This window comes from Panthera leo, chromosome A2, assembly GCF_018350215.1.
Source record: "Panthera leo isolate Ple1 chromosome A2, P.leo_Ple1_pat1.1, whole genome shotgun sequence".
NCBI lineage: Eukaryota > Metazoa > Chordata > Mammalia > Carnivora > Felidae > Panthera > Panthera leo.
The window spans coordinates 113,038,079-113,064,743 of NC_056680.1; the positions used below are offsets into that span (position 1 = coordinate 113,038,079).

The following is a 26,665-nucleotide window of genomic DNA, read 5'->3' on the forward strand; positions in this document are numbered from 1 at the left end:
CTGTCTTTATTTAGTGGTGGCGTTTGGGCTCTAAAGATTTTGCCCATCAAACAAAAAGGATTTCTTTCAGGAGACGCTAATAGTCTTATAACTTTACTACCGGTGCAATTTAAAGCAGGAACCCTGTCTACATATTCGTCCGTGTGTCCTCTCTCTTTGCCCTCTCGACTCCTAACTGGTAATGTGCTGCTTAATTCGCCCAAGTCACGTTCGCCTCTGAATTTACCAGAGTTCTCACCTTCCTTCCTAACAACGGCATTCACGCACCTCAGGTTTTTCTCCTCCACTTTGTTCAGCTAATTTCCCCTTTGCAGAAGCCACTGCATACCCTACTTTACAAGTTAATTCTGCTTAGTAGTAGTACTTACTTTCTGCTAAATCTGATGCTGCTGGAAAATAATCCCTGCTTAATTGAGCTTCCCTGTGTTAGAAACACCCCAAAAAGCATTTGTATATTCATGAGAAGCCCAGCAGGCCGGAAAATTGCACTGTGGCAAATCTAATGAACTGTTAATAAGTAATGGGGGATCTGGCAGGAGATTTGGGGGATACAAAGCCACAGGCAGGCAGCTGGTGGTACTCAGAGGGGGGTCTCTGTAGCCCCCAAAATGGAACGTAGGCTTCTGATTTTTAGAGCTTCTAAAGCAGGGAGGGATTTCACTGACACTAATGCATTAGAAATCTAGCTGGATTTATATCGTTGTGTAAAAACATCCCATGTAATGAACATGGTTAGCATCCTTCCTGTGCCTATGATTTAAGCTGATCCAAGTTGTAGCCCTTTTCAAGGTCATGAGCATTGATCGTGTCTTTTGCATTATTCTTTTTTATAGGAATTTCGTGGAGGAAAAACTGGGTACAAAATACGTGGGGAGGACCAGATTGGACTTAGTTAAAGCATTTGAAGAAAGCAGCCCAGCCACTCCAGTTTTCTTCATTCTGTCTCCAGGGGTGGACGCCCTTAAAGACCTAGAGATCCTTGGTGAGGGGCCAGGAGCTTGCCTTCCCACCCTCCCCCTTGCCCACGGCCCGCCTGACCTTCTCTCCGTTCACAGTTACCTTAGTTTCTTCCTCTCTCTCTCTCTCTCTTTCTTTCCTTTTTCATTTGTTGGAGATTGAGTACATGGAAAATGTAAGGCTAATAACACTGTAGTCTGAAGAAATGTTCAAACGGAACATTCCTCTGGTTGGCATAATGCAAGTTTCCTTTGTACTGTTTTCCACCTTTTGACTATATAAGGGCCAGAGGGCAATTTTCTCCATGCTAGTGTAATCTTGTGCCCCCTGTGACTAAATAGTGGTCATTAGAGCAAGCCTATTCGATTGTGCAAGGCACTGTCGCTTTGTGCTCTGGATTACTATTCCCCACAGCCCGCGCCGAGAGTATCAGGTTAATAGAGCTGTGACCTGACTGTGCTCGATTCAAGCATGGCCACAAGGTGAGAGGCTCCTGCATTTACCCAATGAGCCAATTTGTTCAAAAAATGATGTGATATCTACCACATGTTGCTCCTTTTTATGAGGGAAATGCTTTTCTACTCCTGCAAGAGTTAATAAAGCTCAGTAACAATACTTGCCATCTATCAAAATGTCAAAAGCTTCATTACCATAAAACCAGAGGAACTTATTTCCACAGGCTTAGCTAATGCTCATAAGGAGGCAGCTGTTGAGAGCTCAAAATGCTGCTTGTTGAAACGACCGAAGTTTAGTTTGGCTTCTTTAGGAGAGTGACCTAGAAGGTGGCAGCAGTCACCACAGACAGACCCTGGGCCTCAGAATTCCACACCCTTCTCATCTGTCCTTGATTCACTCTTCCCCTCACCGTGTTGTACCCTCTCACAGGCAAAAGACTGGGGTTTACGATAGACTCGGGAAAATTCCACAACGTGTCTTTAGGACAAGGCCAGGAGACGGTGGCAGAAAAGGCACTGGAGAAAGCTTCCAAAGGAGGACACTGGGTCCTACTCCAAGTGAGTATTCCCTCTTTTCGGACAATGCTGGGACTGAACACGGGGGAGGGACAGCGCAGAGTTGTCCTGACCCACAGGAATGAGCCTTCCTCATGACATCTGGTGATTTGCCGAGTCTTGGGGTTCTCTCAGTGTCCATGACACCTCCACAGGTGATAAGAGACTCTGCTTACAAGGATACCTATCATATTTGGAGGGATTTTCTAGCCATTGTGCTTTAAAATTAAAAATATTACAGGGAATCCTCTTATCCTCTTGACTTACAGATATCTGGAATACTCCAGTAGTGCTTCAGGATGAACAGGCTTGTATAGATTGCCAAGGCCCGTGTCCTAAAACCTCACATTTGTGAGTTGCTTTTAAAGTTAACAGAGCATTTTGGGGACGTCTGAGTGGTTCAGTCGGTTAAGTGTCCAACTCTCGATTTCAGCTCAGGTCATGATCTCACGGTTTGTGGGTTCAAGCCCCACGTCAGGCTCTGTGGTAACCTCATGGAGCCTGCTTCAGATTCTCTTTCTCCCTCTCTCTCTCTGCCCTTCCCCCACTTGCTCTCTCTCAAAAATAAACATTAAAAAAAAAAAAGCAAAGCTGACAGAGCATTTTTGCATTTATTACCTCATACAACTCTGACTCTGCCCCTAAATTGTGTTACATTTCCTTTGTTTGTAAGTTAAGGGGATTGGAGTCGATAACCCCTTTATCCCTTCTAGTGCTAGCATTACATGGGTCTTTGACTCTAACCCACTGTCCTCCCAGGTGGCTCCCTTGGCTGGGGATTCTAGCAAGAACCCAGGAACGAGTGGAGCTCAGGCAAGCTTTAGGGGGCACGTGGGAGCCATCCTGACTCCTTCTCCAGCAAGGCATGCCGGCTGTCTCATCCGGTCTGGAAGTAGCCATTTAATTGGCAGCCCAGTGAACCTAAAGTTTCTCATTCGTACCAGATCCTTTGCAAGGATACATGATCTCTAATCATTATAGCAAAGCTGCCAGGATCGGTGTTGTCCTCCCATTATGAAGAACAAAAGCGTGAGCTTTGGAGTGGTCTGGAGAGTCTCAAGGCCACGCAGCTGCAAAGCAGCAGGGCTGGTATTCAAGTTCAGGTCTGTTTGGTGGCAAGCACCATTTTTTTTTCTGCTAGCTTGTGTGGCCATGCTGGCAAAGAGATAGGACACTGGCCTCCCTCAGTGCCTCCAGGATCCAGGGTTGATGCATTTTGAGTTTCTACTGAAATAAAATTGGATGCACAAAGAAGCTGTCCAGGGTCCAAGCAGAACATAACCCTCCGGGAGAGTAACACCCACTGCTTAGGTGATACTTCAGTAAGGTGACTTGGGGTAGGGGTTACCCTCTGAGGCTCACAAAGTCAGCCAGGTAACGGTGGAGGGTTTATTTTTTCAGAGATGGAAGTTGTTGCTCTGACAGTTGGGTAGATGCTAAGATCTTCCTGCCAAAGTAAGTTCTTTGAGAATTCTCATGTGTCCAGCATCTCAGACTAGGAAGAAACTAGGAGGGGTATGGTCATCCTCAGGAGATGGTAGTATTCAAAGTAAAATGTTTCTGTTATTTTTCTCTCTATGCCAAGTTGCCATTTGCCCCCAAAATTCAAGTTGTAAGTTTTACCATAAAAAAAAAAAAAATCTCAGAAGACCTCGTCTCGTGAAGGATCTGCTTTTGGTTATCTGTCCCAGATGTTTGATTTTTGTTCTTAGTGGTAAACCAGTAATTAAGAATGTAACTTTTTAGCTGTTCCTCTCTGGACATAGAATAATTGGAGAGGAGGGATTGCCCAGGCTTTGGCCATTCTAACTTCTGGAGGTTTCTAGTATCTCTTTGCCATCTAAAAGAGAAGTAGGACTTTGAATAAAGAGGCGACCAGCATGATGAGAACTCATTATATTGTTTGTAATGTACATTAAATTGTATCAGCATAGGCACATGATTTGTATGCACATGTTAATAAGCTCTTAACCAAACTCTACACTAGTCAGTTACTGTGATGAGATAGAGCCCTTCGAGGGATGTTTAGCTAGCATTGTATCAGAAGCCCATACTCCAGAGAAAACTATTACATAGGTATCAGGGTGGTAGCTATCTATATCTCAGATGTACACCATATGGTTTGTAAATTGACATAATGGATTTAAAAAATCTATTCTCATGGGCAAAGTAGATGCTTTCCAAGATACATGGATTGGCTAAAAATGTTGCACAGGCGTTAGTGCCCTGGGACAAGCAAGCACAAGAATCCAGCCAATCGCAAAGCCAAGATCCCCACGAATGACTCCCAGGCTGGACTCCAGAGTGTGCCTGTGTTGAGAGGTGGCTCACCTGGTGATGGTTTTCTTCCCTGACCAGAGTCGCTGCCTAGAATATTTTTACATTTGTTTCAAGTAAACTTCTCAAGTAAGGTATTGTTGTAGTCCATAAGATAGAGAATTAGGTCATATTTGAGCTTGCAAAACAGGTTTTATTGTTCTTTTGTTTCTGCTTACTTGTGTGAGTGGCACGGTCAGGTGTGAGAAGTACTCTTGCCTCAATCTAGTAGCAACCATGGAAGCCAGGAGTCTCAGAGCCCTGACTTACTGATAAGCTTGCGAAGGTTGCCAGACCACAGTATCACGGAGCAGGTGGCTTCATCAACAGAAATTTAATTTCTTACAGTTCTGAAGGCCAGAAGTCTGAGACCAACCTATTCAGTAGGGTTGGTTTCTTCTGAGGCCTCTCTCCTCGGTGTGTAGATGGTTGTCTCGTCCCTGTGTCTCCATGTGGTCTTCCCTCTGTGTGTGTCCTCATCACCCCTTCTCATAAGGACACAAGCCATATCCGATTAATTGTTGCATCTAGTCTTAATTACCTCTTTAAAGACCTATTCCAAATACAGACATATTCTGAGGTACTGATGGTTAGGATTTCAACATTTGCCAAAGGAAAATAGCCTAATAATGTGAACAACTGAATTGGCATACGTCTTTTTACAACAGGACCGTTTTCAAAGAAAGATACCTATTTGACTATTCCATTACCTATTTGCCTTTCTTATTTTTTTGTGGGATTTTTTTGTAGCTGTTATAATCTTAAATGTTTCTGTTTGTTGGAAATAATTATATATTCCTGGGGGTGATGTTTCAATCACTATTTAAGGACCTCTCCAGAACCAGTGAGCATGTGAGGGTACGGCCTTTATACTTCTCTCACAGCATCAACTACCATGTACACTGTGGGTATTTAGTATTGGAGGATTGTGAATCACAAAGCGGAAAATCAGGAAGTGATAGTGGTGACATCTGTTTCATGATTTTTGACAGCTCTAGGGTTTAAGAAAAATCATGCTAGGAATCCGCAGAGCATCTTAACAAGGAGTGATTTCTTTTTCAGCTAGCCTTTCACCCCTCACATCCTTTGAGTTCATGTACTAATGATAGGAGTTGAATAGAGGAGGTTTGCATCAGAAACATTGAAGTGGGTGATCAGGTACATTGCTAGCTTTTAGTTTTTATACTTTACAAAACTAACCAGATAGGTCTCAGTAATTGAGTTTAAACTGTAACAATTAAAATTATCAGGAACTCCATCTCAAAGGTGATTGGTGGGTGTTGGATGTGGGTAAGTGTTATTGGAAGGAGATTTGGGTTAACAAAAATAACCTATGGTGATTTGGAGCCCTAAATGTGTTCAATGTACAGGTGTATTTTGCTGTTTGGTTTTGTTCCCTAACATAATAAAGGAAAAATTAAATCCTTTAATTTAATACATTAAATTTATATATATGAAATATATATACATTTATATATAGGAATATGTTGTGATCCCATAATTTAAGTAATATCCTTTAGTTTCACAGGAGTTATGAGCCATACTGTTTTTCAGAATGTCCATTTGGTAGCCAAGTGGCTAGGAACCCTGGAGAAACTCCTTGAACGATTCAGCCAAGGAAGCCACAGAGATTACAGAGTTTTCATGAGTGCCAAATCTGCACCTACACCAAGTGAACACATCATCCCTCAAGGACTCCTGGAAAATTCCATTAAAATTACCAATGAACCCCCCACAGGGATGCTGGCCAATTTGCATGCCGCCCTCTACAACTTTGATCAGGTAAGGAAGCAGAAGCCTGGTCTGACAGTGGTCAGGGTCTTCTCACAAAACCATGGGGCCGTTATCTACTCAGGTGTCTTGTGCAGAGAGATGAAGTGAAATCTCAGAGTGTGTTTTAATCTCTTGAAAGGATCACCTGTCACTGCCTATTCCAGTGACCAAAAAAAAAATCTGTGTTTTGCCATAAAACTACAGGCCACATGTTTAAGGAGAGTAAATTACATCCCTTTCTGAGGAACCTACTTATTGAAGACAAACATGGTAGGCTGGTATCTCCTAGCACAGGAAGAGGAAGAGCCATCATTACTCCTGTTAATGTTCTTGAGAGTGACAACAGTAATTACTTAGGAAGAATTTCAGTATAATATTTAATGCTTTAGATCTGGTTTTGATGTGAGTAAACTTAAACCATCTTTTCAGATTATATCCATGTTGCCTTCTTACTTATATCTTTGTTTACATCTAAAATAAATTAATAAATATACTTTGATCATCATTATTCTCCTTGTCCAAATTATCACATCTATCTATTCAAGTCTTTTAAGCAAGTTTCCTTTGTGGTTGTGTCTCTGAGTTCCCATTCCCTCTGATTTCCCACCCTGGGGAAACAGTATTCTTATTTGGAGAAGTAGAATGAATTCCAAAGAGAAAATACATAAGATTTGGTGGTAAATATTAAGCTTCCTGTTAGAAATATTATGATTCTGTATGAAGTATGCTTCACTTTTTCATCAGTATCTTCTGGGCCACCTTAGATTATACTTTTGAAGAATACAGTTAATTACCTAATTAAATAATTAATGTATAGCCTATGTAAACACAGTAGACTGTGTAAACCAAAGGTACTTAAAAAATCTTGTTGGATCTATTATATATATTCAGTATATTTTTTGGTGAACTCTGGCAGGCATGTATTTTTTTTTATCAGTTTATAGTTTCTGAACACTTAGGACATTCTCAAGCTCTTTCACAAAGCTAGTACAAAAGAGGATTTTTTGGATATATTTATATAGGATTTATCCAGCCCCCTTGGACAGTTGTCTGTATTTGTGAAAAGTGAGCATTTTATGAACAAATAAGCTTCAGCCCACCTTTTTTTGTTTTTTTGTTTGTTTTTTTTTTTAGTAAGGACCTCTCTGACAATCTAATAAAACTAGGGATACTCTTCCCAGGGACATACACATTTAAAAATTTGTTGCGCCCCTGAAACCCATGGAGGAGGGGAAGAAAAAAAAAAGAGGTTAGAGTGGGAGAGAGCCAAAGCATAAGAGACTCTTAAAAACTGAGAACAAACTGAGGGTTGATGGGGGGTGAGAGGGAGGGGGGGTGGGTGATGGGTATTGAGGAGGGCACCTTTTGGGATGAGCACTGTGTGTTGCATGGAAACCAATTTGACAATAAATTTCATATATTGAAAAAAATAAAAATAAAAAAATAAAAAATAAAAAAATAATAAAAATGTGTTGCATATAATCATAGGAGAATCCTTTCTCCTGTTCTCATTTATTCATTAAAGTATTGGTTCTTTTGACTATTATTTGGAAGGCCACTTAGATTAACTGAAGTTTACATTTACTGGAAAGACTCTTACATACTTCAAGAGGAAATATTTATCTAGTAGGAAGGACCCTCCGAAATATTAAGACTAAATTTGATCATAAGTGGCAAAAACAAAGATAATCAAAGTTATTCATTTAATGAACTTCCTGTCAAACCTGCTATAGCCAAAACCAAACCAACAAAAACTCTAAAGAAAATCTAAAAATTTTAGAATAGTCTTTTATGAATGCTGACCTGTCATGTTAGAAAACAAAATGTGGTTTTACTCACATGATGCAATTCAAGGGTATTCACCTGTACTCCCTGGTCATCTGTGAATAGGTTCCCAGTGCCCTTTAATCAGTAAGAATTATGGTTGGCTACCTATGAAAGAAGTACAAAACAACAGTGGCTTAAAAAAGGTTAAAATAGGGGCGCCTGGGTGGCGCAGTCGGTTAAGCGTCCGACTTCAGCCAGGTCACGATCTCGCGGTCTGTGAGTTCGAGCCCCGTGTCAGGCTCTGGGCTGATGGCTCGGAGCCTGGAGCCTGTTTCCGATTCTGTGTCTCCCTCTCTCACTGCCCCTCCCCCGTTCATGCCCTGTCTCTCTCTGTCCCAAAAATAAATAAAAAACGTTGAAAAAAAAAATTAAAAAAAAAAAAAGGTTAAAATATTTCTGTCACATGAGGATTCTGGAGGTAAGTCATTCAGAGTTAAGTGTGTCACACAAAGTTATCAGTCTAGTTGTTTTACAGTGCACTGTTTCTAGAATGGGCTTGCCAGAGTCCCAGGTGGCGGTCCCCATGTCGATGTTCCTGACAGTAGGATAAAAGCCGGAACAAAGAAGATGACCATGGATACGTGTTTGCTTTCTTTTAAGGATGCTTCCTATGAGTTAATACACAGTATTTCTCCTTTCACCTCACTGGTCATATTGAGTCACATTGTGTTCCCTAGCCGCAAGAGAGGCTGGGAGAAATCCATTTACCTTGGACAGCCATGTGCCCAGCTCAAAGTTGGCAGTGAGACCTTTTAGGACAGGCAACTAGTGATCTGTATCACAGACTTGCCACTTTCCCAAGGCTACTTGTATCATCGTGGGTGTTCTGTGTTGCTGCCATGGTCTTAGGTAGCTGAAGCCTGTGACATGGACCTTGGGTACTCATCCAGGTTAGGGAAACAAGTCACAGTCACCCATGTTGTCTGGGTGTCCTTCTCGGTTGAGAAAAGCACCCAAGGGATCCAGACAAATGAACTGTTTTGTTCGGGTGTTTTTATGTTTTTACATGTTTTAATATTCAAATCAAATTAAATGTGTATTTTTAATCTTACCCCCAAATCAGAATTTACCTCTGAACTTTGATATGTGTGTTAATAAGGAACAAAGTTTAATATTAGTCCTTTATTGGGGTGCGTGGGTGGCTCAGTTGGTCAAGCGTCTAGCTCTTGATTTCAGCCCAGGTCATGATCACGCTGACAGCGCAGAGCCTGCTTGGGATCCTCTCCCTCTCCCTCTCCTCTCTCTGCCCCTCCTCTGCACATGCTCTCTCTCTCAAAATAAATAAATAAACTTTAAAAAAAATTAGTCCTTTTCGGAGCATTCCAGAATATCTTTGTAAAGGCAATCGTTAAGTGACCAAGATGTAAAAAACTATTTCTTGTGGGATGCTGCTTCCCTATGTATCTCAGCTCAGTAGCACCTGCCTTTTGAAGATGTGCTAAGGGAATACTGTTTAGACTCTTTTCATACCCAGATAATAACTACATTTTTTTTAATTTTTTTTTAACATTTATTTATTTTTGAGACAGAGAGAGACAGAGCATGAATGGGGGGAGGGTCAGAGAGAGGGAGACACAGAATTGGAAGCAGGCTCCAGGCTCCGAGCTGTCAGCACAGAGCCCGATGCGGGGCTCGAACTCGTGAACCACAAGATCATGACCTGCGCCAAAGTCGGACACTTAACCGACTGAGCCACCCAGGCGCCCCAATAACTACATTTTTAAAGTCAGAGTATAGATTTCTTTTTCTGTAAGACTTACAGCAGAAACAAATAATTGGTAGCTTTGCATGTAAAATTGGCATCTGTATGCACAACCCTGTTATGTGTGTGTGGATGCCTGTTCTGTATTCACAGTGCTATTTGCATATTTTCTGATATTAATTTGCTCATCATTTGGTTTATAAAAATATGATTGACCTGAAATGTAGAGTGTTAGGTAGAGTCATACTTTTTCCTAATTAGAAAAGCTTGCTTCATATTTTCTTCCAGTGGCATTTGTATTATCAGAGCATAATGAGCATTAAGTTGTAATTCTTTAGTGCTGAGGATAAAACTAAATCAATTATATGAAATATAGATGGAATTAATGTACTTGATTATTATAGGATCTTCATTTCCTCTGGACTATATGTAATTTAGGGAGGGGTTAGGCTTGTTAGATCATAATTCCTAAGTAAAAGTTTGATGCTTCTGTTTCATCTCCTAGAAGTTTTTTACATTTAAAACCAGTATATTTTGAGGGGCGCCTGGGTGGTTCAGTCAGTTAAGTGTCCGACTTCATCTCAGGTCATGATCTTGTAGTTGGTGAGTTGGAGTCCCACCTTAGGCTCTGTGCTGTCAGTGCAGAGCCTGTTTGGTATTCTCTGCCCCTCCCCCACTCCCATTCATATTCGCTCTCTCTCTCTCTCTGTCTCAAAAATAAACATTTAAAAATACTTAAAACTAATATATGTTTATATTCTTCAAGATTAATTCCAATTTTGTGGTTTCTGTTTTCTTCTCTCACAAGTTTGTCTTTTATTTCGTGTTTAATTGTGGAAACGTTATGTTTAATGATCATATATTTTCAAGCCCCATAAATTACCTAGAAAAGGCTCAGTGCTTTAGTACGTCCTAATGATTTAGTTGGGTGTGCACTGTGGGTGGCCTTGCCAGTTCTAGAACTATATCTGGTAGTAACCCAGAATTCTGATGATAGTTAGAAAGAAACTAAAAAGCTTCTTCTAGTCTTGGAACAAGAGGACAAATCTTGTCTTGGTTTAGACTTACACTAGGAGTTGTCTGAGAGACCACCTCTGAACTCCCACCCTGAAGGTGCTAAATATATTTGGTAGATGGCCCGGTTGTCAGATCCAAATGTGGACTGGCTGTAATTTGACCATTTTAAAGGACAAAGCAAGAAGATGAATCTCTGGCCTTATCTTCCTCTACTGCCCAACATCAATTGAAGTAATCCTTGTTGGCCTCACAGAACTGCCAAATGTGAGAATAAAGTACTACTCCCTTTAAGCCAAAGAGTGCATGCCTGTTGTACACCTTTTAATTTCATGGCTGTGGGAGCCATAACCATGTCAGCATGCCAGGATTTAATTTTCCCTCTGTGATTAAAAAAAAAAAAGAAAAAAACACAAGTTACAGATCTAGCCTACAGGGTGTGTGTTATCCAATCTTTCATGTGCCATTCTCTCAACCCAGCAATGAATTCTACTTTTAAGTTCATTGGAAGGAAACCATTTGTCAGGGTGATTATATTAGTTCAGGTACAGTACAAAATTCCAGTGATCCAAATGAGGTAACCTCTCTCCCATATAGTTGGCAGCTCTCTTTCATGAGGTCAGGCACACACCCGGGCTGGTAGGTGCCTCTACCATAACTCACTCATGGCTTCCATGGTTGGCTAGTCGTCATCATTTCTAGCCCACAAAAAAGGAAAAGAGTGACAACCAGGGCGAGCGATTTCCTTTTAAGTAAATGGCATGAAAATTGTACACATCACTTCTGCTCAAATTCTGTTGGCAAGAACTTGGTCATATGGCACATCTGGTTTCAAGAGAGGATGGAAATCGTTTTTTGATGGGTGGCCATGTGCCCAGGTAATCTGTATTACTATGAAGCCCCGGGAAATGCAGGGCTGAGATTAAGTAGTACCCTGCTACGCTGATGAAACTAAGATGGTGTCCTTTGGCCATCTAGATTTTTCAAGGAGAATTTTGCAGGAGAAAATGATGTCAAGCAGTATTATCACTGCTCAAAATGAATGGTCTCATTTTCTAGTGAATTTAGAAGCATTCAGTAAAATAACTGAAGCAAAATGAAAGCATTTGCCTTAAATTAACAGGCTGGCGAACGCCAAATGGTCAGTCTCCTATTACCCCCTCATAGGATGGGCAGCCATGCTTAAAACTGCATGTTACCCCTGTCCGAGATCTCCTGCCAAGTTTTGTGCAAGATTATCGAAAACTCAGACCCTTGTCCTTGGAAACCATACAGAGGGAGAATCAACGATTTTTCTTCTCTCCCAGGATACACTTGAAGCGTGCTCCAAGGAGCAGGAGTTTAAAAGCATCCTCTTTTCTCTGTGCTACTTCCACGCTTGTGTCGCTGGGAGACTAAGGTTTGGCCCCCAGGGCTGGAGCCGCAGCTATCCTTTCAATCCTGGAGACCTCACCGTCTGTGCAGGCGTCCTCTACAACTACTTAGAGGCAAACCCTAACGTAAGTGCCAGTGGTCAGATAACCTCTTCCAAAGAGTGTACTGAATCTGTCAGTCTTTGGCCACTATCAAATGGACCGTAATTTCTCTTCTGAAGCTATTATTGAAATAGCTGACACTATATATGCATCTTCTGCCAAGTGTGAAAAGAAACCAGATCAAAGGTTTTCCAGCAGTGGATGCTCGAACTTCATAAGATAGGTCAAACCAGTTCTACATCAGCAGCTTAGTGCATAAAAAAAAATGTCCTTCATTATGTTAACAAAAACAGTGGTTTACATGTGCATATATGCCAGATTCATTAGGCAGGTAATGAAGCATTTGCACAAATGTAATTACATACAGCAATTCTGACAGTTCATAACACTGCATTAATAATCACTACAATTAGTTCTTATGATGGAAGCAATTTACAGCGCGTCACATGTATAAATAATGGTGCATTTCCTGCATATGTCATTATTATGTATTAAGGATGCCACCTTGTTGTGACTTTCTCAGTAATGTTCCCCTTGATTGGAAGTTAAAGGTAGATGAATGATTTTATTTCATAGCTAAAATGTGTTTTACAGGTGGGGATGGGAATGCCTCATCAAGAACATTTGTGCAAACTCTTGTAAACCCAGTGATTGGATTTTCCAAACGGAAGAACCATTTGTAAGGATTTTCTGGCTTAGTCTTCACAAAAGAAACTTTTTCCATTAAGTTCAATCTGTTCAAATTGAGATCTGTTTGTCAAAAACTACTGGGTGTTGTGCTCTGGACAACAACACCGTTCTATAAGTTTCTAGAACTCCTCCATATTTCTGTGTCTTAAGGTTTGCTTTATGTTCTTCTGGTAGCCGTTGTTACAATTTTTGTTATCAACTCAGTTTTCTCAAGCTTTAGAGGTGATTTGACTGCTATCAAAATAGGTACACTTAGTATATCATGTGGGTTGCTCTCCCAAACAACATATTTTGAGCAGGTTGTAACCACAATATATGGTTTTAATATGGTATGTGATGATCAACATTCCATATCTATCATTTTTTAAATGTATAAAATTTGAGCGTATTTTGACTTTCCTAATAAGTAATATTCTGTGTTGATCTTACCACGTTTTCTTTACAATGTCACATGTAAGGTTGGCTACTACAATAGTTCTGGCTAGAAAGTGAAATGGACCACTTAAAACTTTCATCCAAGTCCATACTGAGGCTGAGACAAAGAGTATTATCCCACTTCAGCTGAATCCTATTCACAGGAGAGTTCGAAATGAAGGGGAGAAGGAGAGGAACGGATTCCTGTCTCTCTCCAGCTCTCACATCCTGAGAGGTGGCAACCCCAGGGAGCCAAGTGGGTCCTGTCTGCCACTGCCCCCAGTGGTGTTCCTGGATCAACACAGCTTTCGGATTTTGACACCCTTTGCTCTCTCAGATGTCTAGACCCAAGTCATTTACCACACATGGTGAAGCAAGTTACCAGGATTTGGGAGTTAAGTTATTATGTACACGGAGTTAGGTGGTACAAATTGCCCTTTTCAGGAAGGCGTATGTAAAAAAGAATAGTTCCCTGGCTGATTAAAATCTTGAGGGAGATATATATCAGATGGTAGAATGCCTAATGGGTATTACTTCAGCGTACTCAGAGAAATGAAATGGAGAGGTCTTCGTTTCCCGTCCGTTTCAGAAGGACAGTATGGAAGGTGCCCGAAGGGAGCATGGTACAGTCCACTCACCTCTCTCATGGCTCACTCACATCAGACCGGCTTAAAAGAAAGACATATTTGAGGTCCATTTGTTCAAATTCAAATAAACTTGTAGCAAGTACATTGGAATAGTTGAAGCAATTTTACTTGTTCTGTCACATCATGCAACAAATGAAGGCTATAATTAAGTTTTTACTTGAACTGTTGGGAGGCAATCTACTGCCCTTGAGGGTATAAAGGTTCCTGTCTAGAAAGGCTTCATCACAGACTGGCATGTTTTGCAAACCCAGAGGAAGCTAAAGGGGGGCAGAGAGAGGCTTCAAATCCCGTGAAGCCAAATAAAGAGATACCGTTATTTCTTGAATACCACATGGTACAATCATTAGTTCCAACCCTCAGAACAGTCATGTAGGCCAGTCATGCCATAAACCCAGCCCTCACATCAGTCTGTAGCAAGGGGATTGGTCTGCCTGGATTTTTGCAAGGTAATAGAGGTGTAAATGCACCCCAAATTCAGATTGTGTAGCATTTTCTTTCTTTGCCTAGATGAGATCACAAAACCTGCTCTAAATCAGATCATAAAAACATGTCATACCTGAAAGGCCCTGCAAAGTTATACCTTTTCTTAATTTTTAGATGAGATATCGAATGTTTAAAGTTTACCTACATGACGTGTTCTAGGAGCAATTGCTTTAAAATCTGCATCAAAAGTTCATTGTTGGGGTGCTTGGGTGGCTCAGTTGGTTAAGCATCTGACTTGGGCTCAGGTCATGACCTCACAGTTCATGGGTTCGAGCCCCACACTGGGCTGCGAACTGACAGTGTGGAACCTACCTGGGATTCTTTCTTTCCCTCTCTCTCTCTGCCCCTCCTCCACTCGCAGGAGGACACGCATAAGTGCGTTCTCTGTCTCAAAATAAATAAGCTTTAAATCACACTTCCTTTTAAAAAAAAGTTCAGTATTAGTGACTTTTCACTGAATGTATTAAAACACACTGAAAATAATTCTCTCAAATTCTATGGAGAAACCTAAACAATTTCTGAACCTCTTTTAAATGTTCCTGTTGATGGGGATTTGAGGGAACACTGTGTTAGAGGGGCTTGTAGAGAGGCATGTGCTGCTAGTTGACGACTCTGAGACCGTTGCATCGGCCTGGAAATGAACACTTGTGTGATCTCCCTCCCAGGTCCCGTGGGAAGATCTCCGTTATCTCTTTGGTGAGATCATGTATGGGGGACACATCACAGATGATTGGGATCGCAGACTGTGTCGGGTGTATTTGGACAAATTCATTAATCCATCTCTGGTAAGGCACTTTCAATCGATTTTACAGAGAAGAAAATTCTAGTAAGATTTTTTTAACTAATGTCACTATATAAATACTTAAATATTACTGAGGCGTCGTGGCCTTTTGTGAGTATATTCTGGCCTACCATCAAGGAGTTTAGAAATGTGTTAGAAATTGTGCAGAGTCTTGGGCTCCATCCCAGAGCTATGGAATCAGAATCTGTTTCACCAAGACCTCCTGGGTGATGTCTGTGCGCGTCTGCTGTGCTGTGTCCAGGTGAAGGGCACATTCACCGACTGTCCGGGTCTTTGGAATAACCCTGGATGGTATGCAGAACTGACACTGTTAGCCTATTTTGTAGGGAGACACTGAAGTGTGGCTTGCCCCAGGACAACCCATTCCCATGGGCAAGAGCTCCAGCCAGAAGATAGGTGTACTGATTTCAATTTGGGGTTCTAATATAAGTGAAATTTATAGTTTTCTCCCCGTCACAGAAGCCATGGAGTATTCTAAATTTTGATCACTAACTCTTAACTATGTATATCCTCAGGAAAAATGTGATGTGAGAACTCAGTTTTTCTGTCTGTGAGGAAGGGTAGAGTACCCACTGTACTGGAAGTTGAAAGAGACCACACTCCTTTTCCTATTTCTCATTTTACCAACCCAATATCTGGACAGATCAAATAGGCACTCAGTTTGCGTCCAGGCTGCATTCGTGGAAAACGTGCTCAGTCCCTGTTTTCCATATTGAAATAACTGCACGTGGTGGCCACACTTTTTTTCATGCTCTCTCACCAAGGCCTCCATGTTCATGGCCGTTGCCTTATTTCTTAGAAATGCAAGGCACCCTGGACCATGCCATCTTTGTTTTTGCTTGAACAAGGCACCAACTGTGTTTAACATAGTGCCAATGTAACTTCTTTGACATTGGCCACGGAATTTCTTTCTAGATGGGTCTCCTGAGGCAAGGGAAACAAAAACAAAAATAAACTGTTGGGACATCGTCAAAATAAAAAGCTTCTGCATAGTGAAGGAAACAATCAACAGAACTAAAAGGCAACCTACAGAATGGGAGAAGATATTTGCAAATGACATACCTGATAAAGGGTTAGTAGCCAAACTACATAAAGAACTTATAAAACTTAACACTCAAAAAATGAATAATCCAATTAAAAAATGGTCAGAAGAAGGGTGCCTGGGTGGCTCCGTCAGTTAAGCGTCCAACTTCAGCTCAGGTCATGATCTCCCAGTTTGTGATTTCGAGCCCCACATCAGGCTCTTTGTTGACAGCTCGGAGCCTGGAGCCTGCTTTGGATTCTGTGTCTCCCTCTCTCTCTGTGTCCTCCTGGGCTTGTGCTCTCTCTCTCTCTCTCAAAAGGGCAGAAGACATGAACAGACATTTTCCCAAAGAAGACATACAGATGCCCAACAGATAAATGAAAAGGTGCTCAACATCACTGATCACCAGGGAAACACAAATGAAAATGACAATGAGGTATCACCTCATACTGTCAAATGACTTAAGTTAATAACATAAGAAATGAGGTGTCGTCAAGCATGTGGAAAAAGGGGAATCCTCTTACACTGTTGGTGGGAATGCAAACTGGTGCAGCCACTCTGGAAAACAGTATGAGGTTTCCTCAAAAAGTTAAAAATAGAACTACCCTATGATCCAGCAATCTTACTACTAGATACCCCCAAAATACAAAAATACTAATTCAGAGGAATAAATGCATCCTGTTGTTTATAGCAGTATTATCTACAATAGCCAAATTATGGAAACAGCTCAAATGTTCATTGACAGATGAATGGATAAAGATGTGAGATACACACACACACACACACACACACACACACACACACACAATGCAATATTACCCATACAAAAGAATGAAATCTTGCCATGTGCCAACAATGTGGAGGCATTTAGAGAGTACTAGGCTAAGTGAAATAAGTCAGAGAAAAACCAATACCATATGATTCCATATGGAATTTAAGAAACAAAACAAATGAGCAAACAGAAAAAAAAAAGAGGCAAACCAAGAAACAGACTCTTAGCCATAGAGAATAAACCGATGGTTATCAGAAGGGAGGTGGGTGGGGGGATGACTAAAATCAGTGATGGGGATTAAGGAATGCACTTGTGATGAGCGCTGGGTGATGTATGGAAGGGTTGAATCACTATATTGCATACCTGAAACTAATATTACAGGGTATGTTAACTGGAATTTAAATAAAATAAAATATGCCAAGGACTATAAACATATAATAGAAAGTAGTGCCATATTTTTTAATGGTTTGAGCAACCTCCTGTTCATAATTTCTCTGAACTTCGTCTCCTAAAAGCATTACGTAATTTTGATACCCTTCCTTGAGTCTATTTTGAGAAGTAATATAATCACATATAAGAAAATAGGTTATATTGTATGTAGTCTAATATAGAAAATTGGGGACAGATTTTTTTTTTTTTTTTTTTTGCTACTTTTAATGTTAAACAATTTGGGAACAATGCAAAAAAAAAACCAAAAAACAAAAACAAAAAAAACTTTGCTGCTGTGTGACCATTATTTGTTTTTTTGCGGAGAGTCTCCTGGTCTTTCCTTAGTTCTAATGAGCAGGATTTCACAGGTCAGAAAGACACTTTCAATTTAATACAATTGGAAATCACTCCTCAGAAGAGGTCTGGGAGTAGGTTTCCATGGAGATGGGAAAGATAAACAGTGTTGGGCATGCGACCTTTACAGAGGTTGGTTTCTCCAAATGATGGTGGAGGTCAAGGGGCAGAATGAGGAGCTCCTGCTGATGTTCCCTCTCAGGCTCTGGCCTGAGGATAGGGAGCCAATTACTGTTGCCAAACTAGGCAGTCCATTAACCTTCACAAGGCTGAGCTCCCATTCACAGAGTTGTACAATACATAAGAGACGATAGAACCTCAGGAACGGCACTGGAGTGTGTGTGAACCCTTTAGAAATTTCCGTATCCACCCTTCCATGCAGATCTGCTGACGTTTCCAGGATCGAAATGCTTCTTTTGCAGGGAGGGCACCTGGCAGGCTCAGTGGGTGGAGCACGTGACTCTTGATCTCTTTCAGTTCCAGTGCTATGTTGGGTGTGATTACTTAAATATGTAAGTAACCCTTTAAAAATAAATAGATAAATGGGGCGCCTGGGTGGCGCAGTCGGTTAAGCGTCCGACTTCAGCCAGGTCACGATCTCGCGGTCCGTGAGTTCGAGCCCCGCGTCAGGCTCTGGGCTGATGGCTCGGAGCCTGGAGCCTGTTTCCGATTCTGTGCCTCCCTCTCTCTCTGCCCCTCCCCCGTTCATGCTCTGTCTCTCTCTGTCCCAAAAATAAATAAAAAACGTTGAAAAAAAAATTTTTAAAAAATAAAAATAAATAGATAATTTAAAAAGAAAGAAATGCATCATTGGCTGTCTTGCCTCCGCCCCAGACAGTGCTGCCTTCTCAACTCAACAAAGGAAGTTAAAAGCACTTACTGACTTGGTGTTAGATGCTGCAAAACCCCAGTTATTCTGTTCGCTTGCACATGTTTCCTGCTCTTGCTTTTTATAGTAGGAACTTAATCTAACACTTGTGCATTTGCAGGAAGTCTTTTCAATACTTCTCATGTGGGTTAACTTATTTAGAAATTAGTATCTTTGGTTGCACTGAAACATGATCAAGAGAGCAACCCATTAATGGTGTGGGATTTAAAGTTTCCCTCGGAATGTTTTCAGTGGTATTGCCCTTTAGGAGGCTGAGTGAGTTTCTTGCTGGGTAAGTGAGGTTGCACTGGGAGAGGGTTCCCTGACAGCAGTGTGCCTTAGGGGCTCTCTGGTCAGAGTTAGGGAATTATTATTAATTATTCTTCCACGTAAGGTGTATATTTGGCAATGCTAAACGGGTGAGACAGTAAGTTACTTTTGGAAAATAAGGTATCAGGTCACCCAAAAGCTGGAGGGTATTATGCTAAGTGAAATAAGAGAAAAACAGATAACATGTTTTCACTCGTATGTGGATCTTGAGAAACTTAACAGAAGACCAGGGGGGAAGGGAAGGGGGAAAAATAGTTACAGAGGGAGGAAAGGAGGCAAACCATAAGAGACTCTTAAATACAGAGAACAAACCAAGGGTGATGGGGGGCAGGGGAGAGGGGAAAATGAGTGATGGGCATTGAGGAGAGGGCACTTGTTGGGATGAGCACTGGGTGGGGTGCCTGGGTGGCTCAGGTCATGTTCTCACAGTTCATGAGTTTGAGCCCTGTGTCAGGCTCTGTGCTGACAGCTCAGAGCCTGGAGCCTGTTTCAGATTCTGTGTCTGCCTCTCTCTCTCTGCCCCAACTCTGTGCGTGCGCGCACACACACACACACACACACACACACACACACACACACTCTGTCTTTCTGTCTCTGTCTCTCTCGCTGTCTCTCACTCTTTCTCTCTCAAAGGTAAACATTAAAAAAAAAAAACTGTTCTGGTAATATAGGGTAACAATTAGGAGGCTGAGCTCTGAAATAAACAATACTAGGGTTCACATTCGATTCCCCCTGTATTTGTTTTTAGACACATCTCCTGAGCCTCAGTTTCCTCATCTACAAAACAACCATTGTCAGGTTTGAACATTAGTACAAGGTTAGAACAACATGCTAAAAATGGAAGGTATTTTATCTATAAGTATAAAGTTTCATGATATGTATTTCATAGTTGACTATTACCTATGATTATAACAATGAAAACCATTTATTAAAAACCTGCTCTGTGCCAGAGGTCAGTACTACACAATTCATGAGTATTATTTCTTCTCCTCACCATTATTGTGCAAAATGGGTATTGATATCCCATGTAATCAAAAAAGAAAGCCAGATTCACAGAGGTCGCACAGTTGGTAAGTAGCTAAACCAGGATTTGAACTCACAATCAGACTCCCCAGAGCACAGACTTTGTCTGCAGTGTGCTACATCATTGCGAGAGCAGATCTGTTTGTGGTATCTGGGGCAGAGGTCAACAAAACACTGACTCGTGTCCTCACTGTGCATGGAGGGTGCCACAGGGTCGTATCGCAAACAAAACCTGACAATCCAGGAGACCAGAGCTCTAGCTTCTGGTTCTGCCACTAACTTGCTGTCCAGCTTTGTGCAGGACCTCTGTGTGCCTCAGTTTATTCACTTGTAAAATGAAGGTACTGTCCACAAAATCACTAATGCACCTGTCAGCTCTAAAGACATCATGATAATATAATTTAACTTCGAGTGATTTCTGAAAATTCCTCACAGCACTTTGAGGCCATGGCATTTAGGGAAAATACACTCGTTTAGACTCACAATAAACTGGGAACTTCTTATCATATACTTTGAGAGACGGCAGAGGAGGTGAGTGTTATTAAATACCAGAAACCAGGGGCGCCTGTGTGGCAGAGTCAGTTAAGTGTCTGACTCTTGGTTTTGGCTCAGGTCATGACCTTATCATTCATGACAACGAGCCCAGAGTCAGGCTCTGTTCTGACCCCATGGAGCCTGCTTCGGATTCTCTCTCTCCCTCTCTCTCTGCCCCTCCCCTGCTTGTTCTCTCTCTCTCTCTCTGTCTCAAAATGAATAAACTTAAAAAGTAATAAAAATAAATAAATAAATGCCTGAATATCAGAAAGCAAAATGTAAGAAGGACAACAGTCATACAGAGTCAACAGAGAGGCAGGATTCTGGCTTTCCCAATGTCTAATAACTGCACCTGCCACTGATTTCTCCAACAAGGACTTCAAATCCTTGATTTTTTTTTTCATTAAGTGGAGGCTTGTTCTCCTTGAGTATGATCCCATTTTTTTTTTAATAGCTTTATTGAGATAAATTGAAACTTCCCAATCTCAGTTGAACAATCCACGGGTTTTTTTGCAGCTCTTACCACAGTCTGTTGTAGAACACCTCATCCCCCCAAAGAAACCCCATACCCATTAGGAGTCAATCAACATCCTCTCCCCAACTCCCCAACCCCAGGCAACAACTAATCTTTTTGTCTCTTTAGATTTGCCTGTTCTGGACATTTTCTATAAATAGAGTGGTAGGATATGTACCCTTCTGTGTTCACTTTCACTTAACGTTTTCAAGGTTCACCCATGCTATAGGTAACATGTCAGTGCTTCCTTTTTATGGCCAAATAGCAGTCCATCGTATGGATACGTTTTCTTTATCCGTTCTTCAGTTGACGGACATTTGTGTCGTTTCCACTTTTTGGCTATCATGAATAACAATGCAAATGAACATTTATGAACAAGTATCTGTGTGGGCGTGTGTTTCCTTTTCCCTTGAGTATATACCTAGGAGTGAAATTGTTGGATCATATGGTAACTCTGTTTAACATTTGAAGGAACTGCCACACTAGTTTTCCAAAGTGGTTGTACCATTTTATATCCCTGCCAGCAATGTATCAGTGTTGTACTCTCTCCATAGCCTTGCCAACACCCTTGTTCACATTTTTTAAGCCATCTCGGTAAGTGTGAAAGGGTATTGCATTGTGGTTTTGATTGGCATTTCCCTGAACGCTAATGTGGAACATCTTTTCATGTGCTGATTGGCAGTTTGTTTATCTTCTTTGGAGAAATGTCTCTTTAGAACTATTGATTCTTTGAGGAGTAACAGTAACCTTCTCAAAAGCCCTGTCCCAAAGGCAAGATAGTGGTCAGTAGGCAGAGAGCTGCACGGTTCTGACCCCGTCCACAAGCAGGAGCTTTTCATGAAGGCCTTGAGTGGGAAGGGATTCAGAACCAGGCGTCCTTGAACACACTGAAATCTTTACAGTGTTCTTAAAGGAGAAAGAGAACACATATGTACCCGTATCAACTAAAGCTCACTTTTCAAACTTTGACATCGTGGTAGGAATTTAGAGTGGAACTTTCTTCAGGTTGTCTTTTTCCTTCCAGAAAATCAAAATGTACCTGAATGTTCCTAGGACGCAGAAAAGACTCTAACTAACGTAAAAGTCTGCTTACGGCGTGCCTAGCTGTTTGCACACGTGTAAATTCCCATAGCCACTATCAGTAGGCTGCTATGAGGAACATCACTTCACTGACAAGATTGAAACTCAGATAAACTGTCATTTTGAAAGGCCACCAGCAACCAAACCTTTCAGAGATGGGAACTGAACCACATCTGGCTGGCTGTAAACCTCAAGCCCTTACCTTTCCTTTGTGGCTCTTTTGTTTTGCTCATTAACGAACATATAAAAGGCACTTTGGGCCTGTTTGTAAAGACTGCCCGTCTCTCCAGAAAGTACAGCCATTTGCATTCCCACCAGCACTGTAGGAATATGCGCTGAAACAAATTTGCAGTCCCCATGGCATTTTAACGTTTTTAAGTGGTTCCACTTTTGGGTTTGTTTCTTTGCTTAAAACTCTGTTTTTAATTGAAAGGCAATTTAACTGTGGCTCTTAAAATTTCAACAGTCTAGTGAGCACCATCGGGGAAGACCAGGTCCTTGTTTTTAGAGAATAAAGTTTGGTTTGTATGTATTCTAACTTTTGGTTTCATTATTGGTATTTTGTGCCCATATTTTTATTTTGACTAATTTATCTTGTAGAATAAAAATGTGAGTTGAACTGTCCCTCACAGTTCTGTTTTGGTCACCCTGAATCAGTGAGATGGCAATTGATTATTCTGATAGATAAATGTGAAATGATAGAAAATGCAGATCAATGAGTGAAACAAACCAAGCTAATAGATGCTGGTGGGGAAGATGGTCCGAGCTGCTCCTTCTCATATGCATTAGTCAAGATTTCTGTTTGTCACAAAATAAAAGACTAGATTAACTTGGAAATCTTCCTAGTGCAAAAGAGAAATGCTGACTCAAATATTTAAAAAGCCTTTGGAATTCACAGCCAGCCACTGAGCATTGTCTCTGAGGCCTCAGGCTCTCTAGGAAACCTGGAATTGTAGGTCTGAGCAGGAACAAACTGCCATTATTCACAGGTGACATGCTTGTGAAGAAAATCACTTCTTTTGTCCCCCATCAGACTGTGAGTCCCTTAAGAACTAGATTATATGAACCTTTTATATTTCCAAGGCTTGTTGTGGTATACTAGGTGATGAGTACTTAGTACTGAATAAACATTCGTGCATATTCACTTTGCCTCTGGGTGAGAGTGAGGGGACCAGATGGCACAACGTACAAAATTGGAGAGAAAAACCCCGATTTCAGAAAATGACTTAGAAAATCTAAGCCTAAAATAGCTCCATTAGGTGAGTGTTAAAAGTCACACCCCTCTGTACATTTAAGCACGTGGAGCCAGAATTAATAGCAAGAGAGATTAGGAAAATCAAAACAGGTTTGTTAGGGTCCCTGGTGACTAAAAACATCAGGTAAAAATCTGAGATTATGCTGAGTGAGGTAGTCCATTCTAAGTACTTGACTGGCTCTGTTCCTCGCTGGTAAGAGAATCATGTCCGTAAATTCTTTTGTCACCTTTTGAAGAACTGTATTCACATAACTTAGGTTTGGTATTGCTCTTTACATTGCCTTTCTTTAGATCCTTCCTCTATGTGGAATGTCTTCCTCTACCGCAGCCTTAATGAAGTACATGGGTATGATAAATGCCTCCTCGCTCCCGCCGTTCATTCATTAGGCACCTGTGTACTGAGCATCAGTATGTGCCAACACCAGTCCCGGGTCTGTGGATCTGGAGGCGAGCAGTGTGGACTCTACCCTGAGTGGCTCAAAGGCATGAGGAAGTGTCACTGAGCTGACCCTTTGTAGATAGTGCCCTCTAAATTGTTACTTACATATACACACTCCTGTTTATTCAGTATGAGTACATAGAACTCTGTATCGTGTAAAAAATAACTTGAAGAGTATTATGGCAAGTGCGTACATTAGGAAAGTAAAACCTATAGAGCCATACTAAGATGCATTCAGAATTAAGATTTAAATCAAACATCTTGCCTGGGGAAGTTACTCCTAATTTCCATTTCTCTCTACAAAATGTTTGCAGATGTGTGGGATAATCAGTGACTTGAAGCATTTGATGGGGTGACCAATACATGGCAGATGGTTCAGCTGTGTTCAGGTACCATGTTGCCCTGGGCAAACTGTGGACTAAGGCTTCTCGGGGCAGGAATTCATGTGTGTTCCTTGGACTCCTCCCCAGAGGTCAGCCTGGTGCCAAACACAGGGCCAAATGATCAAATTACAAAAGGGTTGTGAAACATTTTAGAGAGCCCGCTACCTATCCAGCATCACACCGGGACCTTCTTGTTAAGAGCGTTCTCAAAATATTTTAGGATGTGAAGATTCATGCCCAATTAGACTTGGAATAACTGACTCTGTTCCTTTGTGGTCGAAGGTGGAAGATGAACTGATGCTGGCCCCAGGATTTGCAGCCCCACCTAATCTAGATTATTCAGGCTACCACCAGTACATAGAGGAGAGGCTTCCTCCAGAAAGCCCAGCACTGTATGGCCTCCACCCAAATGCTGAAATAGAATTCCTGACGGTGATGTCGAACACTCTCTTCAGAACTTTGCTGGAGATGCAGCCCAGGAATGTACTCGTCAGTGAGGAGCTGGGGCAGTCCACGGAAGAAAAGGTAGAGGGTCTTTCTTTTTTTGTGGAACTAATCTTGCGTGTACAACTCAATGAATTTCTCCCTTTCTATACAACTATCTCACCACCACCTAGATCAAAATACATAACATTTCCAACACTCAGGGTCAGTATATCCCTCCCTCTCCCATCTAAAGGTAACTACTCATCTTACCTCTGTCACCATAGGTTAGCTTTGCCTGTGTTTGAACTTCAAATACATGCATTCATGCACTGTGTACTTATTTAGGTCTGGCTCCTTTCATTCTGTGTTATATTTGTGAGATTCACCCATGTTGTTGCATGGGTTAGTGATTCATTTTTGTTTCATATTCTATTGTATGAATATGCCATTTTTTCTTCGTTCTATAGTAGTTGGATGTTTGGGTTCTTTCTAGCTTTTCACTATTACGAATATCCCAGCCATGAACATTCTTGTAATCTCTTGTCACCCAGCACTGGCAACTCCCAGAGGCGTCCACTCATACTTCTTACCCTCTCTGCTGAGAAGTGGGATTGCTGGATCACCGGGTGTAACATGTAGTTTCAGTCGATATTCCCAAGCAGTTTTCAAAAGTGCTTGTACCACTTACACTCCCACCAGCAGTGTGCAAGTGTCCCCTGTTCTCTTTCCTTGAGGTTTTGTGAAAGGTAGTATTTCATCATGGTTTTAACTTTGCATTCCTTAGTCAAGGGATGATGCTGAATATCTTTTCATGGGGTTATAGCCATGTGGGTAGAATCCCATGTGAAGTACCTGCTCCAGTTTCTTGCCCATTTTTTAAAAATTGTTGTCAATGTTTTTCTTACAGATTTGTAAGGACTCTGTTCTCAACGTGTATCCTTTGTCAGATAGATGTATGGCAAACCTCTTCTCCAAATCTGTGACTTGCTTTTTTACTCTGTGTGTTTTTGGCTCTGTCATTTTATGATGTCTTTATCAGATTATCTTGGGAGACTGGCATTGGTTTTTGGTGGTGGTGGTGGTGGTTTGTTTTGTTTTGCTTTTAGCGTTATTCTTTTGAAGGTATCTATTGCCTAGAATGATGGGGATGAGAAATGGACATCAAATGCTATCTTTTTTTTACATTTAGATTAAAATCTTATTTCTCATTAACTTAAAACCTTACTAGTTTATTTTTCCCCACATAAATTAGCCCATATTCCCCTCTCACAATTATTAATCAGGATTTGAGGGACAAGGATCAGGTTGTTGGAACACACTCTCAGATTTCCTTATCGTGAGGTCTCAGGAATTTTCTGTATTATTTCTTGAAATATGGCCATTTGTTGAGGCACTCGTTGTCATTTAGAGGCTTTAGGATTTGTTGTGTGGTGTTTTATCCCATATGCTAACATCTCCCTTATCTGAATGTTACACCTTTTTTTTTCTTAAGAAGATAAAAAAGAAAAAAAATCACCCATTTGGCAAAAGCTATAGTATTAACACAAGCAGAGAGGTAGATGAGGTCTTCATTTTGTTTTTTGGGCTTCATTCTTTCCAACAAAGAAGCTGACCGTTAAACCAGAAACTACAAAGCAAACCTCTTGAGATATCTCAACACCCCAAATAGGCAAACAGATTGTAGCAACAAATTTATTGAGTGCTTACTATATGCTAAGCACTTAAGAAAGTGCTTTAGGAAGAAACATTTAATTCTCAACAGCTCTGAGTACTATCAGGATCCCTGTTACAGAATTAAGTTTAGGTGATTTGCTAGACAGCTAGAAAGGGCCAATGAAGGAAATCAAACTCCAGCTGATTCCAAAAGCCACCCCTTTACCTAACTTGCCTACTAAACTGTTTTGTACTTTGTGCAGCTATGGTAGAAGAATAAGACTGCAGGACCTGAAAAATTACCTGCCGGGCGCTAAAGCAACTTGCTGTTAATGCTGTCAGAACCGTAGGCAGTAATCCCAGAAATCAGTGGGAGAGGGAAAGTGGCCTGGGGCTGAAGACAGACAGCACTATCTTCACTCTCTTGTCTACTTTAGGTATTTGTTGGTTTTCCGTAGCTCAGTGAGACCG

At 41.2% G+C, this 26,665-nt stretch overlaps 1 protein-coding gene across 2 annotated transcripts in view; it reads left to right on the forward strand.

Moving 5' to 3' along the window:
• Positions 1–26,665, forward strand: part of DNAH11 (dynein axonemal heavy chain 11) — a 358,932-nt gene that overhangs the window by 316,000 nt on the left and 16,267 nt on the right. For both annotated transcript variants that reach the window (XM_042919849.1, XM_042919858.1), the window contains 6 exons: positions 834–982; positions 1,843–1,970; positions 5,838–6,065; positions 11,907–12,098; positions 14,974–15,093; positions 24,398–24,640. In XM_042919849.1, the coding sequence (XP_042775783.1) occupies positions 834–982; positions 1,843–1,970; positions 5,838–6,065; positions 11,907–12,098; positions 14,974–15,093; positions 24,398–24,640 (1,060 nt within the window). The remainder of the gene's footprint in view (positions 1–833; positions 983–1,842; positions 1,971–5,837; positions 6,066–11,906; positions 12,099–14,973; positions 15,094–24,397; positions 24,641–26,665) is intronic.